This window comes from Botryllus schlosseri, chromosome 4, assembly GCF_051294905.1.
Source record: "Botryllus schlosseri isolate E-star chromosome 4, Bs_hap1, whole genome shotgun sequence".
Classification (NCBI taxonomy): Eukaryota; Metazoa; Chordata; class Ascidiacea; order Stolidobranchia; family Styelidae; genus Botryllus; species Botryllus schlosseri.
Window position 1 is genome coordinate 19,780,284 of NC_137239.1, and position 18,963 is coordinate 19,799,246.

At 40.9% G+C, this 18,963-nt stretch overlaps 1 protein-coding gene and 1 non-coding gene across 2 annotated transcripts in view; one reads left to right on the forward strand and one right to left on the reverse strand.

The window, feature by feature from the left end:
* The window catches only part of LOC145437298 (cGMP-specific 3',5'-cyclic phosphodiesterase-like), an 81,849-nt gene that overhangs the window by 37,866 nt on the left and 25,020 nt on the right, over positions 1 to 18,963 (forward strand). Inside the window, exons 12-16 of the mRNA XM_080314495.1 lie at positions 2,725 to 2,853; positions 4,180 to 4,289; positions 7,344 to 7,532; positions 11,344 to 11,427; positions 13,038 to 13,101. Coding sequence (XP_080170621.1) covers positions 2,725 to 2,853; positions 4,180 to 4,289; positions 7,344 to 7,532; positions 11,344 to 11,427; positions 13,038 to 13,101 — 576 coding nt within the window. The remainder of the gene's footprint in view (positions 1 to 2,724; positions 2,854 to 4,179; positions 4,290 to 7,343; positions 7,533 to 11,343; positions 11,428 to 13,037; positions 13,102 to 18,963) is intronic.
* Positions 5,287 to 5,401, reverse strand: Trnal-caa (transfer RNA leucine (anticodon CAA)). The gene is made up of 2 exons: positions 5,364 to 5,401; positions 5,287 to 5,332 (listed from the first exon to the last, which is right to left on the reverse strand). It is a non-coding gene; the product is annotated as a tRNA-Leu (tRNA).

An 18,963-nucleotide genomic window follows, 5' to 3' on the forward strand; every position in this document is an offset into this window, starting at 1 on the left:
GCAAGTCTTCCATACCTTTCTTCTCACCCAGAGACACCAACTTTTTTTTCAGTCCTGAGAAATGGTTAGTCAGGCAAAAGAAGATTCAAATAATATCAGTATTCAGTTACCTTTGCAGACATGCCACACAGCAAACTGGTGATTGATTGATGGATATGGCACTGTCGTCTTAGTGCAATTTCAGAAGGAATTTTATGAAGAGTATGCGATGCGTCATTCCTTTCGACTTCACACGATGTAACGGCACAACTTGTCGATGTCATTGCAGCTTTTAATAATGTCAATGTATATACTATTACGAAGACTCTGGGTAGAGCAAGACAATACCGTAGACCAGTGCTTTTCAACCTTTTTGAGTTTCATTCGCACATTTTTTGACAATTTAATTCGCACCAGCCAGCTGGAATTTATTACACAAAAAGAAAATGAAAACCTTATCACTTTGGTATTTGTAGGGCTTCCTGTAGCTAGAGCGTCATTATTTCACATTCAGCGTATCGTATTGTTGATTAATCAAATATCACTTTTGTATTTGTAGGGCTTCCTGTAGGTACAGAGCGTCATTATTTCACATTCAGCGTATCGTATTGTTGATTAATCAAATACTAAAATCACTGCAGTAGAAAAATCAGATATTGCACTTCCGCTGTTCTCAAGGTATTCGTTGCTTTTTCTGGGGGTATCGTGCAGTGATTTCTTTCGAAGTTCAAAGGGCGAACCAATGAAAAATATCACTTTTCCACTAAATCGACGTGTTATGTCATCGCTATATGAATGTGTGCCGAAATTCCAATACTTTGCATTCAAATCAACACTGGCATCGCCCACTATTACCTACAAGGTAGGGTTATCATGGTTGCCGGTGAACTCGGCCCTCGGTGAATTCGGCCTCACAAACTCTTCCCTCAGGTTTATTAATATTTTCACCAATCACTTGATAATAATATTATTAGTGTAATGATTCGCTGTAATACAAAATTTCCCGAGGGCCGTATTCACCGAGGGCCGAGTTCACTGAAGGCCGAGTTCGTGAGGCCGAATTCAACGAGGGCCGAGTTTAATGGTAATCGTTATCATATTTTGGATTCGGGACAGGAGGACTCTTATTCAAAATTTTCAGAAATAGAATAGTGGATCATGTAGAATCCTGGAAAATGGTAAATCACCGTTGTCGGTCGACTGAAAAAAAGCCAACTTTCTAGCTCAACTCCGGAAATACAGTTTTTCTTTCACACTTAACATTGGTTGACTATCTGTTTGAAATTCTTTTCATTCGCACAAGTACGAACCGTCACACAGGTTGAAAAGCACTTTATGCTGTAGTCGATTTTCGGGATAACAGTAATTTCTTATCCACAACACGAATACCACCAGTCAGGGTTTCCCATGAACATGACAAAATTCATGACATTCTAAATTGGTGTAGGGTTCGGGTACTGTAGGAAAATTCATCATCCTTAACCGAAATCCAACGGTACGCAAACCTAACCTGAACCCACAACTCCGCAGCTGACCCTAAAACATATTCATTATATTGTAATCTTACTAATCCCCAAGCCATAATTTTACGATACCCTCATCTTATGATTCTCCAACCTGAATGCGAAACCAATTATGACCGCTCTGAATTTTGAAATGTTCAGAGGGCACACTGATTGGTGATGGTAATGTTTTGGGACATGACCTATTCCTGTCCTCAAGAAATAGAATACACTAGCCCCGATTAAGAGAAAAATCTCCTGACTGAACATCGTCCGTGGAACGCCATATCTACACCACCTTGGCGTGTAAGACATATTCGCTTCATAACATCGGCTGACAACTATCTGAAGTTCGTCCTCTGCGTGACTGCCTAATCGCGCCGAGCAAGTGCGCCGATGAAGTCATCGTGCCATGTAACGGGTTAAGAAATGACCCGGAGCCGCGGCAGCTGCAGCCGGATGTGTTTCTGGAAATTTCAATAAATTGCTGCTCCATTACGGTGGCGTTCTGAAGAAAACGGCTGCAGCCAAAAATTTTCTTTCGTTTTCCCCTTCAATTTGAGACCACATCATTTTTTGAGTGCAGTGCCCCTTTAATGCATAGACAGTCCTGACAGTCCTGCGGAATCCTGTGTCCTCAAGGCGGCGCTCGAGGGCTAATAACTTCCTTCGCAGTTCGCACTCATTAGCCTGCGTGTTGCAGTTAGGGTTGCATTTAAAACAAAAATCAATCTGAAATAAACATGTTTAAAACAAGGCCCTTGTTTAAAAAATATTTTTTTAATTGTTTTACGCCAGGACGTCACGTATATTCAATTGTGACGTCATAGCGGATTTGCAGTGACAATTGAAAACATATGGTAAATATAGCTGTTGAACCGACTTTTTTGAGAGTTACAACCATCCCATATCGTATACGTCGGCTCTATCGGGTGGTAATCGTCCGTAGACTCATACAACATGCTTTTTGGAAAGTATTTACACAATTATGGCATGATTTTACAACTTAAAAAGACACAACGTTTTTTTTTAAAGGACTTTGTTAAAAAATTATTTAAAACATGTTTCAAACAAAGTGTATTGAACAACCATTTGTTTTAAGTGCAACCCTAGTCATAACCCTGATGACACATATCAGGACTTTCTACCAGAACTTGGTACAGAATTGTGACTGGATTCTCATTCATAACATGCAGATCTTCCCTCACATTTCGTAATATCTCTCTCTCGCTCTCGTTTTCAGACAATGCTGCGATGGGTGATATGCGTTCGCCGGTGCTATCGCCCCGTTTCCTATCACAATTGGAGACACGGCTTCAACGTCGCGCACACCATGTTCCTTCTTCAAGACCGATTGGTTAAAGAGAAAGACGTGAGTGCGATGCAAGATTGCTATGCGTTTGTGTGAGAGAGAGAGAAAGAGAGAGAAAGAAAGAGAGCGAGAGAGAGGGAGAAAAAGAAAGAGAGAGAGAGATAAAGAGAGAGAGAGAGAGAGAGATACTTTTCTAACTGATACACAGACATTGGAGAATCGCCACCAATATGACCAATAGAAACCGAGATCAATCAAGGAATCACCTTTCTGCAGATCTGAATCGAATGTATTCTCTGACATTCCGTTATTTTACAATGCCATTTATTGAATAGTATATTCATATTGAAATGAACCCGACTATTTGCGGCTGACACTCGTCAGGGGTAATCGTCAGCAACTAGTAGAGAATTGGAAAGAACATTGTATATCAACAATCGTATCACAAAATATGACGTCACCAGCAGGAAAGAGTTAGTTGCTGACTAGTTGCTGATGATTACCCCTGACGAGTGTCAGCCGAAATTATTCGGGTTCATTTCAACATGAATATACTATTCAATTGTGTATTGAAGTTCTGTACCTCCAAGAAGCTCTTCAATGCCATTTATATGAGAAGTAGGGACAGTGGAACCGGGTCTGCGCAGTGTGCATTTCGTAAGCTGATACGAATTTGGAGTCGCTCGGGATTTCGTATCAGCAAGGAGTTTGGTTTCGAATTATTTTAGCCTCTTTAAAATACTGCGTCCCCGCCAGTTATCGAGCAATGCTGGAGTTCTATATGTTTGTTTGTTTTGATATTCGTGATGTTTCGACTATACATTGGTTATTTTACACCGGGCCGATATTCGTTATTTTGATGTCGTATTCACCGACTTGTGGCACGGCCCACTTCTAGGCTTTGTGAATACACCGCATACGCGGATCACGTGGCGAGGACGATGGATTTCTTACGTGCTATGGTGAAATTTAAGTTCGGGATGGTCGCCACGGAGATATTCCTGTCAGCAGCGGATATCTTACAGGGTCGTTGATAACTCTTGTTTGCAAACCGGCAATGAATGGCTTGGAATTGTCTCTTTCTGTCAAGAATCTATTGCTACTGAAGCACTACGCACCCACCTGGGTTGAAACGATTTGAGTCCTCAGCCTTGGCAACATAGCATGCTATACATAGCAAAATAACATGCCAAATATACCAAAATGTATGTGTGGTGTCATAGCATGCTATGCACAGTTACCATTTGGTATATTTTCAATGTTAAGCCACGGAAAACGTGTAAGCAGAAATGTAATTTCTGTTTGTCCATTGGACATGTTTTATTTTATGAATTTTCTGCCTTTAGCTTTTGTATGTATAACTCTCATATCATATTCTTGTTTCAGTTTCCTAACATGAACACCATTTTCACGGACATCGAGAAGTTTGCGCTTGTGATCGGCAGTTTTTGTCACGATATTGATCACAGGGGAACGAACAACGCGTTTCTGATAAGGTGGGTGATATTTTCGAACTACCACGCTTGTATTGGTGCGTCACACGAATGCACCATAAATGGTGTAAAATTCAACTTTGGATTGTGTCTGTGTGTCATACGAATTCACCGTTAAAATGGTGGAAAGTTTCTAATTTGGCGTATGGGTTTGTCGCGTGAACTTTTTGTTGAGCAAATCAAAGAGAAAACCATACTAGACATTGTTTTGTAGCATGTGTTTTTTAATCACGCCTTTACATTTTGCGCACTACTTTATAAAAGTTGCATTAAAAATAGGAAAACTTTCAAAAAGTTGCGGCGCTTCTTCGATTTGCGATCCTGACAAGCCAGTGCTCCCTCATGAAACCAACAAATGTTTTCCGTGAACACTTCAAAATTTATAAACGATAAAATAAATTGTTGGGCGAGGCGGGATATTAGGGTTGGGCGAGGTGGGATATTAGGGTGGGATGTGGGTTAGAGTTGGCGGTGGGTTGGGGTCAAAGTTGGGGTTAGGATGTCCCAAGATTAGGATTGGGGCGAGGGACACGATACTCTCAACCCTAATATCCATCACCCCCAACCCTAATGTTGGGATACCCTAACCCACATCTAACCCTAATATCCCCCTCGCCCAACCCGAATACCCCCCTCCCAACCCTAATCTTGGAATACCCTAACCCACATCCTACCCCAACCCGTCTCTCCAAAGGCAAAAAACAATTTATTTTGACGTTTATAAATTTGTTCGTGGGAAAAATCTGTTGGTGTCACGGGGAACACCTGCTTGTCATGATCGTAAAGCGAAGAAGCGCCAAAGTTGCAATATAAAACTTATGTAATCAACTTAAAACACCATACTACGTGCATTCCTAGTATTTAGGAAGCTCCCGGAAGCTGTGAAAAAGTTGCAAACGTTGCACAAAAAGATGCCCTATAGTTATTTGGCGTTTGATTTGGTCCCACACGTCGATTCAGACAGTAAAACGTGACCCCAAATCAAATCGCTAAAAGGAATTGTCAGAAGTGGGATTCGAACCCACGCCTCCATTCGGAGACCAGAATCCTCAACCCGCGAAGGTAAGAGCGATCGCTCTTGAGTCTGGCGCCTTAGACCACTCGGCCATCCTGACATGCATTTGCTAGCTCTACAAAACTGGATATGTTTAATCGGACTGGTGGTGTACATGTGCACTGTGTAGTGTGCACACTGCACATAGGTGATAAATAGTAATCATCAGTATTTATAATTTATGTATATGTTGTAAGCAAGTACATCAAGCACACCGGTTACATGCCGTGTACTGATTTATACAACTATAAAGCATTCGGTGTTTCATTATGGGATACCAAATGATAGAGTCGCGGTATTATTTGATTTAATGTTACTATAATTCTCCAGAACCATGATCAATATACCATAGTTGTACTTTGACGTATGGGTGTGTCTCCCGCACTCAACTTTCATGGTGGAAAAATACACCCTGATGGTGTTTCAAATACTATCGTCAGTGTAGTGTACAGTAGGGGTGTTCAAAAATCACTTTTTTCAAATTATACTGGCTACTTGATATAATTGTTAGGTTACCTAATTGAAGGCTGCACACCGAATTCGGTTCAATTCCAACCAGTAGCCGCATTGCTACAGGAGAAAAAGGTCTTTATTTATTATATTGAAATAAATTTTAAAATATTCAAATTTTTTTTTTCCTAGTGAAATTGTTAGGTTGTCTATCAGACGATGGTCAACAAGTAGCAGTAATATCCACCGAGGTTATTCTAAAGCTATACGTGACCATGCCACGATTGATGTTTGTGCTGTCCAGATGTCCATTGAATAGTACTTTGGTACACATCATAAAATACGTTATTTATTACCAATCAAATGCTTTCATGCTATCCAATGAAGCAGTTGTTTGTGTGTCGACCGATTCGCTGGATATTTATCGTGGCGCTCATGCGATAGGTCACGTAGGCTACATATACCCCCAACATACTGTTAATGTACTACTATAAAACTTCCAACGACTACTTCCACATTTTTTCACTGACTCGCTACTGTCCTTATTTTTTTACACATCTGCGTCTGTGAAATAGAACGTTGCTTTTGGATTGGTTTGCGTCACTTTTGTGAGTGAAATTATCATGATAACCTGGCACAACAGTTCCTGTATCATGGCAACGGTAGCTTTGCTTGCAGTGTGGTCAGTCATTTTGTGTTGTCGCGACGATACGGGATACAATTTCGAAAGAATCGTATACCTCCGATTCACTACTAACAGAAAGCAACTCCTCGATCGATGGCGAGATAGCGTGCAGCGGTATAATCCACATCTGCAACACCAATGTGTTGTGGGTTCGAGTCGGGCCGAGGTTGAAGCCAGCATTCCTATACCTAAAAGCTGGAGGTTTATCTAGGCTCCTCCTCGCCATCTCATCCGCGTAAGCGGTGTCATGTAAAAGCCTAGAAGTGGGCCGTGCTACAAGTCGGCAGCTGCGGATTAAATGATGAATCTACTTTTGAAAAATTCTTACTCGGCTAGTTTTCCAGACCATCCTTTCTACTTTTACCTTAAGTAATTTAACATGAGTTAGAAACAGTTACTTTAACTTGTAAATGAGTAGAAGCTTAGGGCATTGCTTATACTTCTACTCGAGTGGCGATGCTGGGTATTATTATACTTTGAATATACCTAACACTCTCAAACTAAACAATTATCTGCTGTTACGTTACGTCCATACTTGTGTAATTTTACAGTGACAGTGCATTAGCTTATTATCTAGAGAGCTGGTCAGTCACGAAGTATAGGCCTACTATATCACTTTGTCGAAGTACCTAAATAGATGTCACCTGCTTGCGCTATTTGCTGAAGTGGTTATGTTGTTAGAGTCCTACTCCAAAACTAGAGGCCTAGTATATGTACGACTTTACTTATTTAGAAACAGCTACTATAGCAGAAAACTACTACCACTACTACTGCTTAGGTATCAACGATTTACCCACTCTGATTATTTCTGACCTGTTTTAGTTATGAAAGGATGATCATGGATAAAACATTTTCCGTGTTCCTGCAGGGCACAAGAGCCGTTGGCGGTGCTGTACAATTCGTCAACGTTAGAAAATCACCACTACGACACCTGCCTGAGAATCAGCAGCATGGACGGCAACGACATCTTCAACCATTTCACAAACGAGGAGTTTTCCTTCATCTGCGAAATCATGAAGCACGCCATTCTAGCTACCGACCTGGCGCTCTATTTTCAGTAAGTCCCCGGCGGTAAAAACACAGTGGTGTCTTCATCTTGGCCTTCAGGTTTCGCAAACATTTTGAGACAGGCTTACTTCCGTGTGTCTGCCTCCTGTTACTGATATATTATTTCAGTGACGCGATATAATAGGTTGCTGCAGAGCAAAGATGCTCATGCTCAGTAACGAAGTACCTTATACTTTATCGGAGTATTCAAGTAGGTTTGGTCCTCTTACTACTTACACAATAACTCGTGGGTTATGTTGCTACGCTATTTTCACTTATACCTTATCGTAAGGGAAACAGAGGCGATGCAAAGTTTTCTCAGACGACCTATCTATTAAAAAACATACATCCTATGCTATGAAAAGCAGCTCCAAACGAATGGAAGGGTTATTATTCAATATATAAATCAGGTATCAGGTTAGAAATTGTGGTTTACACTTACAAAGAATATAACTCTGTTGGCAATGTTCTGGTTTCGTCTTTGAATTTGGAAAATTACGATAATTCTAGAAAGATCGCCACTGATATTTCATGAACCAGCATAAATGGAATGGTTATCCTATTACGTAATACCGTTATGTCAATCTGTCGATTCGTAATATTGTTCTGCGAGTCGATCAATACTCAATAATGAATGCAGATGTGATTCGCTACACGCAATTGACCTAGGTATGAATCGAATTTGAGATTTGACGACCTACAATTTTAACATCACCGTCTTTCACGGCGACACGTTCGTTAAACAGTGACCAATCCGATAACAGCAATGGTGTGACGAAACAAGAAATTTACCGTATCTTACGCCACTATTACGCAACACTGACCGTTCGACAGTTTCTCATCACGCTGTACAATAGAGGCATGTGTATGTTATTGTCATCATAGACCAAAATTGGGATGGCAGATTGTGGGTGCGGTTGCTCGGCCGACGAAAAACATCTGTCGGCTTTGTCTGGCGATTTTGTGCCCGGAAGAGGGCGCTACAATGGTGGATTTCACGCTAAACTGTTTAACTATAGATAACTAACCTACGGATAGATGGGCAACACGTGACTCACGGTCGAGTGATGCGACAACGGCAGATTTGTTGTCGCTACATACCATGAAACGGGAGCGTAATTGCTAATCCCATAGATAACGACCCGAGCGCTCAAATTAAATAAAGTTGATCTTATTTGAAAGCTACAGTAGCACTGATTCTGATAATATACATTAAATTTTCATCAAGGCAATGGAACCACTCCGACATAGTCTTCAAAATATCAAAATCGGCATTGTTCTACACAATCGCAACCACGCACGGACCGTTGTTATGGTCATTGTGCTGCGCCGTTGCAATTGTTTAGAACAATGCCGATTTTCAGACTTTGAAGGCTATTTCGGGGTGGTTCCATTGCCTTGATCAAAGCTTATGTATATCATCAGAATCAGCGCGACTGTAGCTTTCAAATAAGATCAACTTTATTAAATTTGAGCGCTCGGATCGTTATCTATGGGCTTCGCAATTACGCTCCCGTTTCATGCTATGAAGCGACAACAAATCTGCCGTTGTCGCATCACTCGACCGTGAGTCACGTGTTGCCCATCTATCCGTAGGTTAGTTATCTATAGTTCAATGAGCTTCTTGATAGCCAATGCAGTGGTTGCATATGTTCAATGTTCTGACTGGATAATTTGATAAGTTATTCTGTCTAATTAGACTCATTTGAAGGAATTGGCAGTAATGCAGTTTTAATCTATTTCGTGACATGTTTATATGTTCTAATCTTAATTTGAATCTAATTCTGGTGTCCTGAAAATGCTGCGCGAAATGAACAAAGATCGGTGCACAGACATTAGCCATTACCAAGCTGATGAGGATGAACTGTGGTTTGATTTGCATTGAACTTGATGTTAGTTGTATTTCTTTATGCGCAAACTGTGTGGCCATAATTCTAACCTAATTTTGAAAAGCTAAATATTTTCAACAATTGTCTGTCTTTTGAAATGCAGTTCACTGGCTTGCTGGTTCTGGTGTCCTTTGCGCAGCCAATTGGCCGTATTTACCGGGTTTTGTTTGCCGATTCTGTCCCAAGTTTCCGAATATTATTCATTGATAACGGTGTGCATTTGGCGTGAGCAGACTTTACGGTGAAACTACAGGCACGGGCTCGGAGACAGTAACATAGAAAGTTTATCCCGTGCCTGATAACGAGAAATCAGATGTAGGCTAGTCCGCTGATCAATTACCCATATGGTTCACTTTATAACACACTACGTAGACGGATGACTAAACTAAACACACCAATACTAACTGTTCCTAGGTGTGCAAGTCGAGTCAATAAAAAAATTGACTCAAGTCGAGTTGAGTCATTACAACCCTGTTTATACCTCCCTTCAAGTCACATGCCTTATCCCACACCATATCAACTTACCAATCCTATACCTGTGCAGACAACTTAATACGGTAACGACTAATGATTAACCCGGACTTGATTAATAGCTGATCGGCCGTCGTAAACATATGTCTGTAGGGGCGTACGCTTATAAAACGCAAATTAAAAAGTCTTAATACGCCTTCCCTGGCAATGCACACATCCCGTTATCTACTACCTCCATTATCACACATTCATACTTCCTGTGCACATTTGCCAAGCTATTCTTATGTAACGTGTAAACGGTGTTATCTGAGTTGAGACTACGAAATTCAAGGGCAATTGCTTCGTGTGTATCCATTATGTAATTCATAAATCTGTTACATAACATTCCCTTTCTATTTTGAATGAGGCGAAGTTATATAATGTTATTGAAAGGCGATGAACATACTTTTATAACCTTTATATCTTGTGCAGACTTGACTTCCGTTATGGTGAAACGGGTTTGTGGGTTTACAGAACTGTGGTTGTTGCATCATATATTAGGCAGTTCCTAGAATAGTAGAAGAATGGTAAGATTACGAGGCCATAAAGTTGTCCCCATATGCAAATTGTAATAGCGCCTATCGAAAGATTCCAAGACTGATTCCAAGAACATACCATCACTAGGACAATCCAATCTACACGGCGCTCGAAATAGTCATGTTAAGGAGCACTCAAAAGTACTGTTTGCAACACAGAAATAATTCATTTCTCCGGGTCATAATTTACGCAGTGCGTTCACCGCTTGACAAAAATCACTTTTGGTGACTAAATTCCATCAGGTTTCTCATACCCGTTAGATATTCAGCTCGACAGTGTTTAAAAGGCCGCATTCTTATAGCCTACCGTTTTATAACCTTTTTCCACGACCCGTATGTTCACAACTGTAGAAATGGTATACTGTATACGAAAATCGCATATTTCGCCGATTTACACCATAGTGTAGAGTACAAATCAGATAAACGCTACTTTACGACTCAAAATTTAGTTTCCGCGCCAATTCCGATGGGTGAAACTAGTCAGATATACAACAATTCACACGGAGATGTGTCCCACAGAGGCAGAGAGGATGTTGTTTTCGCGTACCATCTCGAGAAGGCAGATAAGGTAGTACACGTCAAGTGAACCCAATACACGCATGCAATATACATCTCCGTTTGACTCGTGTTCACCCATTGGAATGAGCGCGAAAGCAAAATTTGGTACCAAAAGTGCCGTTTTACTGATTTTGTTTATACACCCTACACCTATATTCACATAGTATATATGATGATAAATTATTGGAGTTTTGTGACCCCCAGTCATTCCTCGAGCCGTAAAACCGCTCCATGATTAATTCACTGTCAATCTCCGAGACACTTTCAGCTGATGACAATATCACTTGTTTTTGACATACGATGTGAAATAACCCCTTCTTGTTACCAGACGCAGGAACACATTCAAAAAGCTACTCACAAACAAGCCCGAAGAAAGGGACTGGACGAACCACGACAACAAAATGCTTTTAATGTGAGAATTCCGTTTTTTATGCTTCCCCCCGCATGACAAACTTTCGGATGTTGATTGAGATCGGTATCCATTCCTCTTTGATTGAAAACGGGAAATCGAAGATGTATTTACAAAGCGAATTCATTCCACAACCTTTACTTTTGTTTACGGTGTTCTGTCACGGTCGATATTAAGTGGAGTAATACACTGTCGCTCTCCATCAATATATTTTTGCGGCATTACCGTGCGCGCGTGTGGTCGGATCGATAGCAATGTCCCGAGAGAGGTCACGTGAGCGAGGGGAACTCGAGAAAGCTCTCTGGTGTTTGCTCCGGACACTTGTAACGCCTGAGTCAACTTATTAAATTCAGATCGAACACGTTTTTATGGGTCGTATGCCCGCCTTGAGTCAGCATCGCGCGCTGCAGGGGAACACAACACAAGTTATTGTCACTTTATAACTCGGCTTGATCACACAAAGCAGCTGTGTTCAATGGAAGTTATTTTGGGACCGAAACACATCACCGATAGAGTCGTAGGCGCGGCTAATATTGAAATTTGGGAGAGGCTATTAAAATAAAATTAATTTTGAGAGGGGAATTTTCAACGGGACGGTGGGGCGGGACGTGGTGACGGCGTATGACGTCACAATGTACATACGTAAAATGTTGGTGACGGTACAAACTTGCGATTCTCTGCCCATTCATTTTGCATAAACTTACTCAAACACCAAATTTAGTTAGAGGAGGTCATGGTAAGTAACGAAGTGGCCTACTTCTATTTACTACCTTATGTTTACTTGCACTGCTTAATCTATTTGCACTACTTGTTATTTCTAAATACCTCCACTTGTACTTGTATGGCGCAAAACCACTGATTCTTGACACTCTATCTTTTGCAATGTAGGAAGTGATTTTGGGGTGGATTCGTATTATTTTTATGAATGAAATTATCGTATTAACTGAGCGAAATGGCCCTGATATCGTGGTAGCAGAATATATGTTCTAAAAGTGCACTAGCGGTTCATCAGTCATTAACATTTTTGTCCGACAGCCAGATACGGATCATGGAAGGATTCTAAATTTCTAGTGCATGAAATTGTCTTTCTGTTGTTTACTTCAGCATTGGACCACTACTTCGAAAAATCCCTAATAGCAAACTTCAATGCATTGCCAAGGTGCAATTGGAAAAATTTCAACGACCGGGGCGAATACATGCTCAACCTTGTGCAGGACATTTTTAGATCCGGATTTTCACGTTTGAGACAGAATCCAGATTGGGTCAAGATTCCATTTCCAAAATCAACTTTTAAAAACTGGTTTACAGTTCTTTCATTTTGTATTCCTGCGTGAAGTAGTTTCGGAATCTCTTGCAAATCCCTAGCAGAAGTTTATGGCATGACTTCCGCTTGATTCTAAATGCTGCCTATACTTTTGTCTCCTCGGAATGCCATCGGAAGTTTCGAATCGGACCCGACGCTATTATCGTGTAGTTTCGTACGCCTTCGATTACCTCCAGGGATGTAGGCTACTTTGCTCCGCAATAGCTGGCTTTCCCGGGACTTTTCCGCGTCTTTCCAGCGAAACAGCGCGTTAGAATTCCGCTCATGTGCACCACGCCTCTTTCCGCAGGTCCATGATGATGACAGCCTGCGATTTGTCGTCCATCACAAAACCGTGGGATGTGCAACAACTGGTGAGTTGGCGTCATAGCCGAGTGTGGTCAGTTCTATCGCGTTATTCGTTATATCAATTGTGACGTCACGCATGTATTGGAGTAACCTCGAATTGTGTCTCGTGCTCATGTGTGCATTAGGGCTCTTCAAAAATGACTTTTTTTCTCGAATCGCACTGGCTACTTGATAAAATTGTTAGGTTACCTAATTTAAGACTACACACCAAAGTTGGTTCAATTCCAACCAGTAGCCGCATTGCTACAGGAGAAGAAAGTTTCTATTTATTATATAAAAATAAATACCGGTAGCAAAAAATTTGAAAATTTTCTGTTCACCCCTGAAAGTGTTAGGTTGTCTATAGAAACGATGTTCACCAAATTTGTTATTGCCGTCCAAAAATTTGGATTATGAATAAAATAATACCACCATAAATTAGGGTTGGGACTTCGGGATCAAATTTGAAATCCCGGGATCGGGATTTCCCGGAATTTTCGCTCCTCAATCCCGGGATTCCCCGGGATTAGAAAAGTAGTAAAATACACATACAAGTTACACAAATAACATCTAGTCCTTTTGATATCTAATTGACGCAAAACATTTGAGCATCAAGAGTATCATCGTTTAGATCAGGGGTCCCAAACTCCAATTTGCTCGCGGGCCAATTTCGTAGTTTTTGATGACGCGGCGGGCAGCAGCATCAAATAGGGTTATAATATGTATTTCCCAGTACGCCTTTTTTGTCGGGCCTTGCAGATTGGCATTCCATACACATTGTGAAAATGTAATACACTATTGTAATATTCACGGTTGCCACGAAAAAGTCATATTTTTCAATATTTTTTAAAAATAATGTTGTGCTTGGCATAATTTGGCGACATAAGGAGTTATATAGACAGTTAGAAACCATGCGAGACGACAAATGCACCGTGTCAACGTAAAAGCTGTCGCATTATAATTTAGCAGCTAGTGGACGTTTGATGTGTGATAGCGATTCAGGTTTTTGGAGTGGTTTCAGAATGAAATTTCAAGGTCTCAAATCCGAAATCTGAAATTTTCGAGTTTAATATTGTCGAATGCTTGAAAAGTCAAAACGCCGACGTGGGCCGCAAAAACAGTTCTGGCGGGCCGCGTGTTTGAGGCCACTGTTCTAGACAATCAGCCGAGTTTGTGACACTGCTTTATTACCAAAATAAGAGATATGGCGCTACATAAGCCTTGGTAGATGCTGTTCACAAATCCCGGGATTTCATCGTGACAAATCCCGGGATCGGGATTGCTTCAAATCCCGGGATCGGGATTTCCCGGGGTCCCAACGCTACCATATATACTATTTTATTCAAGTCCAAATTTTTCGAGGGCAATAACTCTGCTTCCACTGGTTGGAATTGAACCAAATTTGGTGAACATCGTTTCTATAGACAACCTAACACTTTCAGAGGTGAACAGAAAATTTTCAAATTTTTCGTTATTTATTTTTATATAATATATGGAAACTTTCTTCTCTTGTAGCAATGCGACTACTGGTTGGAATGGAACCAAATTTGGTGTGTAGGCTTAAATTAGTTAACCTAACAATGTTATCAAGAAGCCAGTACGATTTGAGAAAAAAAGTCATTTTTGAAGAGCCTTAATGTGCACGGACCCTTTGAAGTGGCGATGTGTATGTCTCTGTATGGTATATACGTGTTATTGTTATGTATGTGCTTAAGTGTTAAGGCAGTGTTCATCACAATCTTTTTTCATACCGCGTACCACCTCGAGGTATATGCCGCAAAAACACCAAGAACAAAATATATTACGTCCTACCCTGTCTATAAAATAGGTCGGTCCGGAAATTTCGAATCAAATGCGGCTCACGAGCTAATCCGACCCTGATTATTAATAACGCACACTGACAAGGCTACATTAATATCATGTTGGAATCTAGGCGGGGTACAACCGAGTCCGAATGACGCATAAAATATTTATCTATTATGCATTCGCTGATATCTTACATTACGATTCGTGTGATCTGTAATTTTACTCAAAACGAGATGCATTTACTGCGTGTACCAAAGGTTGAGAACCGCTGTTTAAGGGATCTTTCAGCACATAATGTATAGGCATATTTACGCAAGTCATTTGCCACGTCTATTGGGCCTTGTCAGTCAAGCCCACTTCGCCCAATGCCAACGTTACCTGAACTTGTTTTATTCTCTGCTCATCACGTGAGTCACGTGCCCAACACCCAGAGCGTGCCGCACGCGTACATAGAAGGCGTCTCCCAAAAACCGGCATTGTGTTAACGTTGCAGCTTACGGCTACCGGATTGGATAAACCCTGAGTTTGTTCGTTCAAAAACGGGCATTATGCAACTGTAATTTACAGCCTCCTCGAGTATACACGTGGACGTGAATTTCAATCACGTCTGCAAGCACTTGGACTGTTTTCCTTCGCCGTCTGTTGAATTGTAATAATTTTGGCAATAGCCTTGTACACATGGAGCCGACATAGCCACAATATCGTCATAACACCTTGTTTGCGACGTTGATATTAATCGTTGGTATTTTGCAGCTGTCTTTGTCGATTCCTCATAAAGGCGTTTGTTTAACTGCGTTTCCGCGAGGCTAGACTTTTATAGTGCGACGCGCGCCATACGGAAACCTCTGTTATTGATTTAGAATTGGGGATGCCCGAGATAGCACATTTTGACTCGATTCGCCTAGTGTTGATTATGTTTACAGCAGAGATGATAAAAATAGTCAGCGTTGCTACTTGAGTAGAGGTAGAAGTAACACAGTAAACTTCTACTTCTACACTACGGTACTAAACTTTAAATGGAAATAGATCATGACAGGTATGAAGACTGCAAGTAAGTAGTGTCAAAAGTAGATTTCGTTAGGTGGTGCTTTCGAAACTTTCGCAATCGCAAGAAGTATCTTCGAGACAAACGCAAAATGCCTAATGATGAAAATACAGGGGCCATTTCACGCGGTTCGTGACAATCTCACTGATAAAATCGATTCAAAGTTATCGCAAAAGTACTTTTTGCTTTTCAAAATCCAATGTCCAAATTCCATAATGGATTACAAGTAAGTAGTTTTGCTTGCCCTCATTACTGACCACATCTCGTTTACAGTAAGCAAAAATCGAATAGTATATTTGTGATGCGATTGTTGATATACAATGTTCTTTTCATTTCTCTACTTGTTGCTGGCGATTACCCCTGACGAGTGCCAGCCGAAAATATTCGGGTTCATTCTAATATGAATATACTGTTCAATTGCATATTGAAGTTCTGTACCTCAGAGAAGCTCTTCAAGTATGCAAAGAGTGATTTATAAAGCTTGTTCTTCGTCGTACCATAGAAGGGTACAGCTTGACATCGTAGTATTGGCATGTGGATCGGCCGTGCCCCTAAGACCAACCAACAACCAGCCCCATGAATATCAAACAGCAATTTTCCACCCGGCCCCAAAAGTCACAGAAAACTAGTAGCTGTAGAAGTAGAGGTACCATTAAGTTGAAGCAGTAAAAAAGATACCGCTTGAGTAAGTAGTAAGTATAGGCAAACTTTCCTGAGGACTCGGAAAAAGTATAAGTACTTCGTTATGGACCATTCCCGCGAAATCCCTGGAGGTGTCAATCGAGGATTTGTGTAACTCAATTTGCGATTATACAAACGGATAATCCCCGAAGATTCCATCCCATCGGAGCTCTCTATCTTCTCCTACTGTCGTACGCAGAATTTTATGAGGTTCTCTCCACGATAGGCTGCGTATTTTCCCGCGAGCGACACGGCCCATATTTAGACTTCCGCCGCGACAATGCTTTTGGGTACTCGAAATCGTAAATGCATTCTCGGAATCAATTTACGAGAAGCGATGTCGATTGCGGCATTCTTTGGCATACGGTATAGCGCATCAAATCAGGCATTTTCCGGCGCTGGGTGTTGTTACAGATAATTGAATTAAACGGAGTCAATCGCCTGCCTATTCGCATTTCTCACGCAACGGGTGGTCAAGCTAACCGCGGATTCTGCTGCAGTAATTGTTCTGAAGAATTTCAATCGAGTGTAACAATATATGTACGTATAATGTACTGTACGTACAGTCTAAACCCGTGCTACCAGCCTATTTCAGTTCGCGGCCCACTTTAATGCAAGTTTTATTGTGCGATCACCAATGAGATATGGATAAACAAATGAAAACATACAAATGAGTAAAGAAACCATGTATACCTCCTTGTCGCCACCTCATCCGCGTAAGCGGTGTCTTACAAAAGGCCTGGAAGTGGAGCGTGCTGTAAGTCGGCAGTTACGGGAAAAAATGAAGAATATCGACCCGGTGTAAATGACCAAAGTAGTCGACAAACACCATGAATACCGCAAAAAACATGTATACACTTACACATGTAATTTACTATCAACGCGATAGTTGAGCTTGCGTATTATGTAATAGATATTATAGCATCAAGTCTATAGGCTTGATTGGTTTGATTTTCCTGCTATGAAAATATCCAGAAAACTTAAAATTGAGGGAAAATATTTTCACCTACCGCCGCACGTAACATCAGCAGTATAGCAATAGTTTTATATTTGTGCTTATAAATACGAATATGACAAGATAGTGTTATGGTGGAGCGTCCGGCATCGTGAAAGGTAGGTAGTGGATTCGATCCCCGGCATGGCTATACCTGATTACTAACGCTGGTATCCATGACTTCCCCACTTGGCGCTCAGCATTGCGGGGATAGGAGGAGTGGTGCAAGCGTTACGGAGTTATTTCTGCACCTCTCTTTCACTCATGTGCAGTATGCACGTATGAATCGAATGTCATGAGTCGGTGTATGTGACGCAAAAAAACATCGAGGACATCCTATTCCTATGAAATTCCTATCATATCATTTAAGAAGGTTGCTGGTATTTCATACCCATGATAAGCCAGCCTCTATATATAACATATTGAATGACCCACTGGTTGGGAAGCACTGCTGTAAACTGTGAAAACTGTGTATTTCGCTGATTTACACCATAACGTATATAGTGTGCAAATCGGATCGACGCCACTTTCTGGTACTTGAGCAGAATACAACACACTCCTGCGATATATCTCCGTAAGGATTGGTGTATTTGACTCAGTCAACTGAATTGATGTGAAAGCACCGGAAAGTGTCATTTGCCTGATTTGCACCCTATTTTCCTCCATCTATTCGCACTGTATTTTCTTCTCATCAGATTCCCATAAATATAGTTAAAAGTTGATGATCCCACGTCCTCCAGATGTGATACAAGAGTATTTGCTCAAATTGTAATAACAGGAGATAGGACGAAGGAGAAATTACACATATTAGGACAAAGCAGTCTATTTGGTTTAAGCGCAGTATGTTGCATGGTGAATGAAGTCGTAACGAATATTACGATCGAAAAAGCGTCTGCACTGCTTAACCGGTTCCTCCCATAGGAAATTTAGGATTCACTGCCATTCTTTATACTTGCCTATACGTAAACGGAACAGTCTTGATAGAATGTTACAGAGGTATAGTCAAAGTAACCATAGATGATGCTACAGTACAAGTGAGTACCGATTTTCAAGGCATATCAAATCTAATATAAGTGCAAGTAGAAAACGTAATGCCTGAGAAGTAGATTGGGCTGTAGTGACCCAGAGTCAATCACCGGTGATAACTTTCAAAACTAAAAGATGGAAGATGCATCTTTACGAGTAACACAAGATACGGCGATGATAATATAGCTGGTTTTCGAAATTACAATCTGTTACCGTCATATGTGGTCTGTATCGCACGGCTGTCATGGCAATTTCACTCACGATTATGATGCCATGTTATCCAAATACTATCTATAATATACAAAATCTCAAACGTTAAAAGCAAATTGTTTTGGT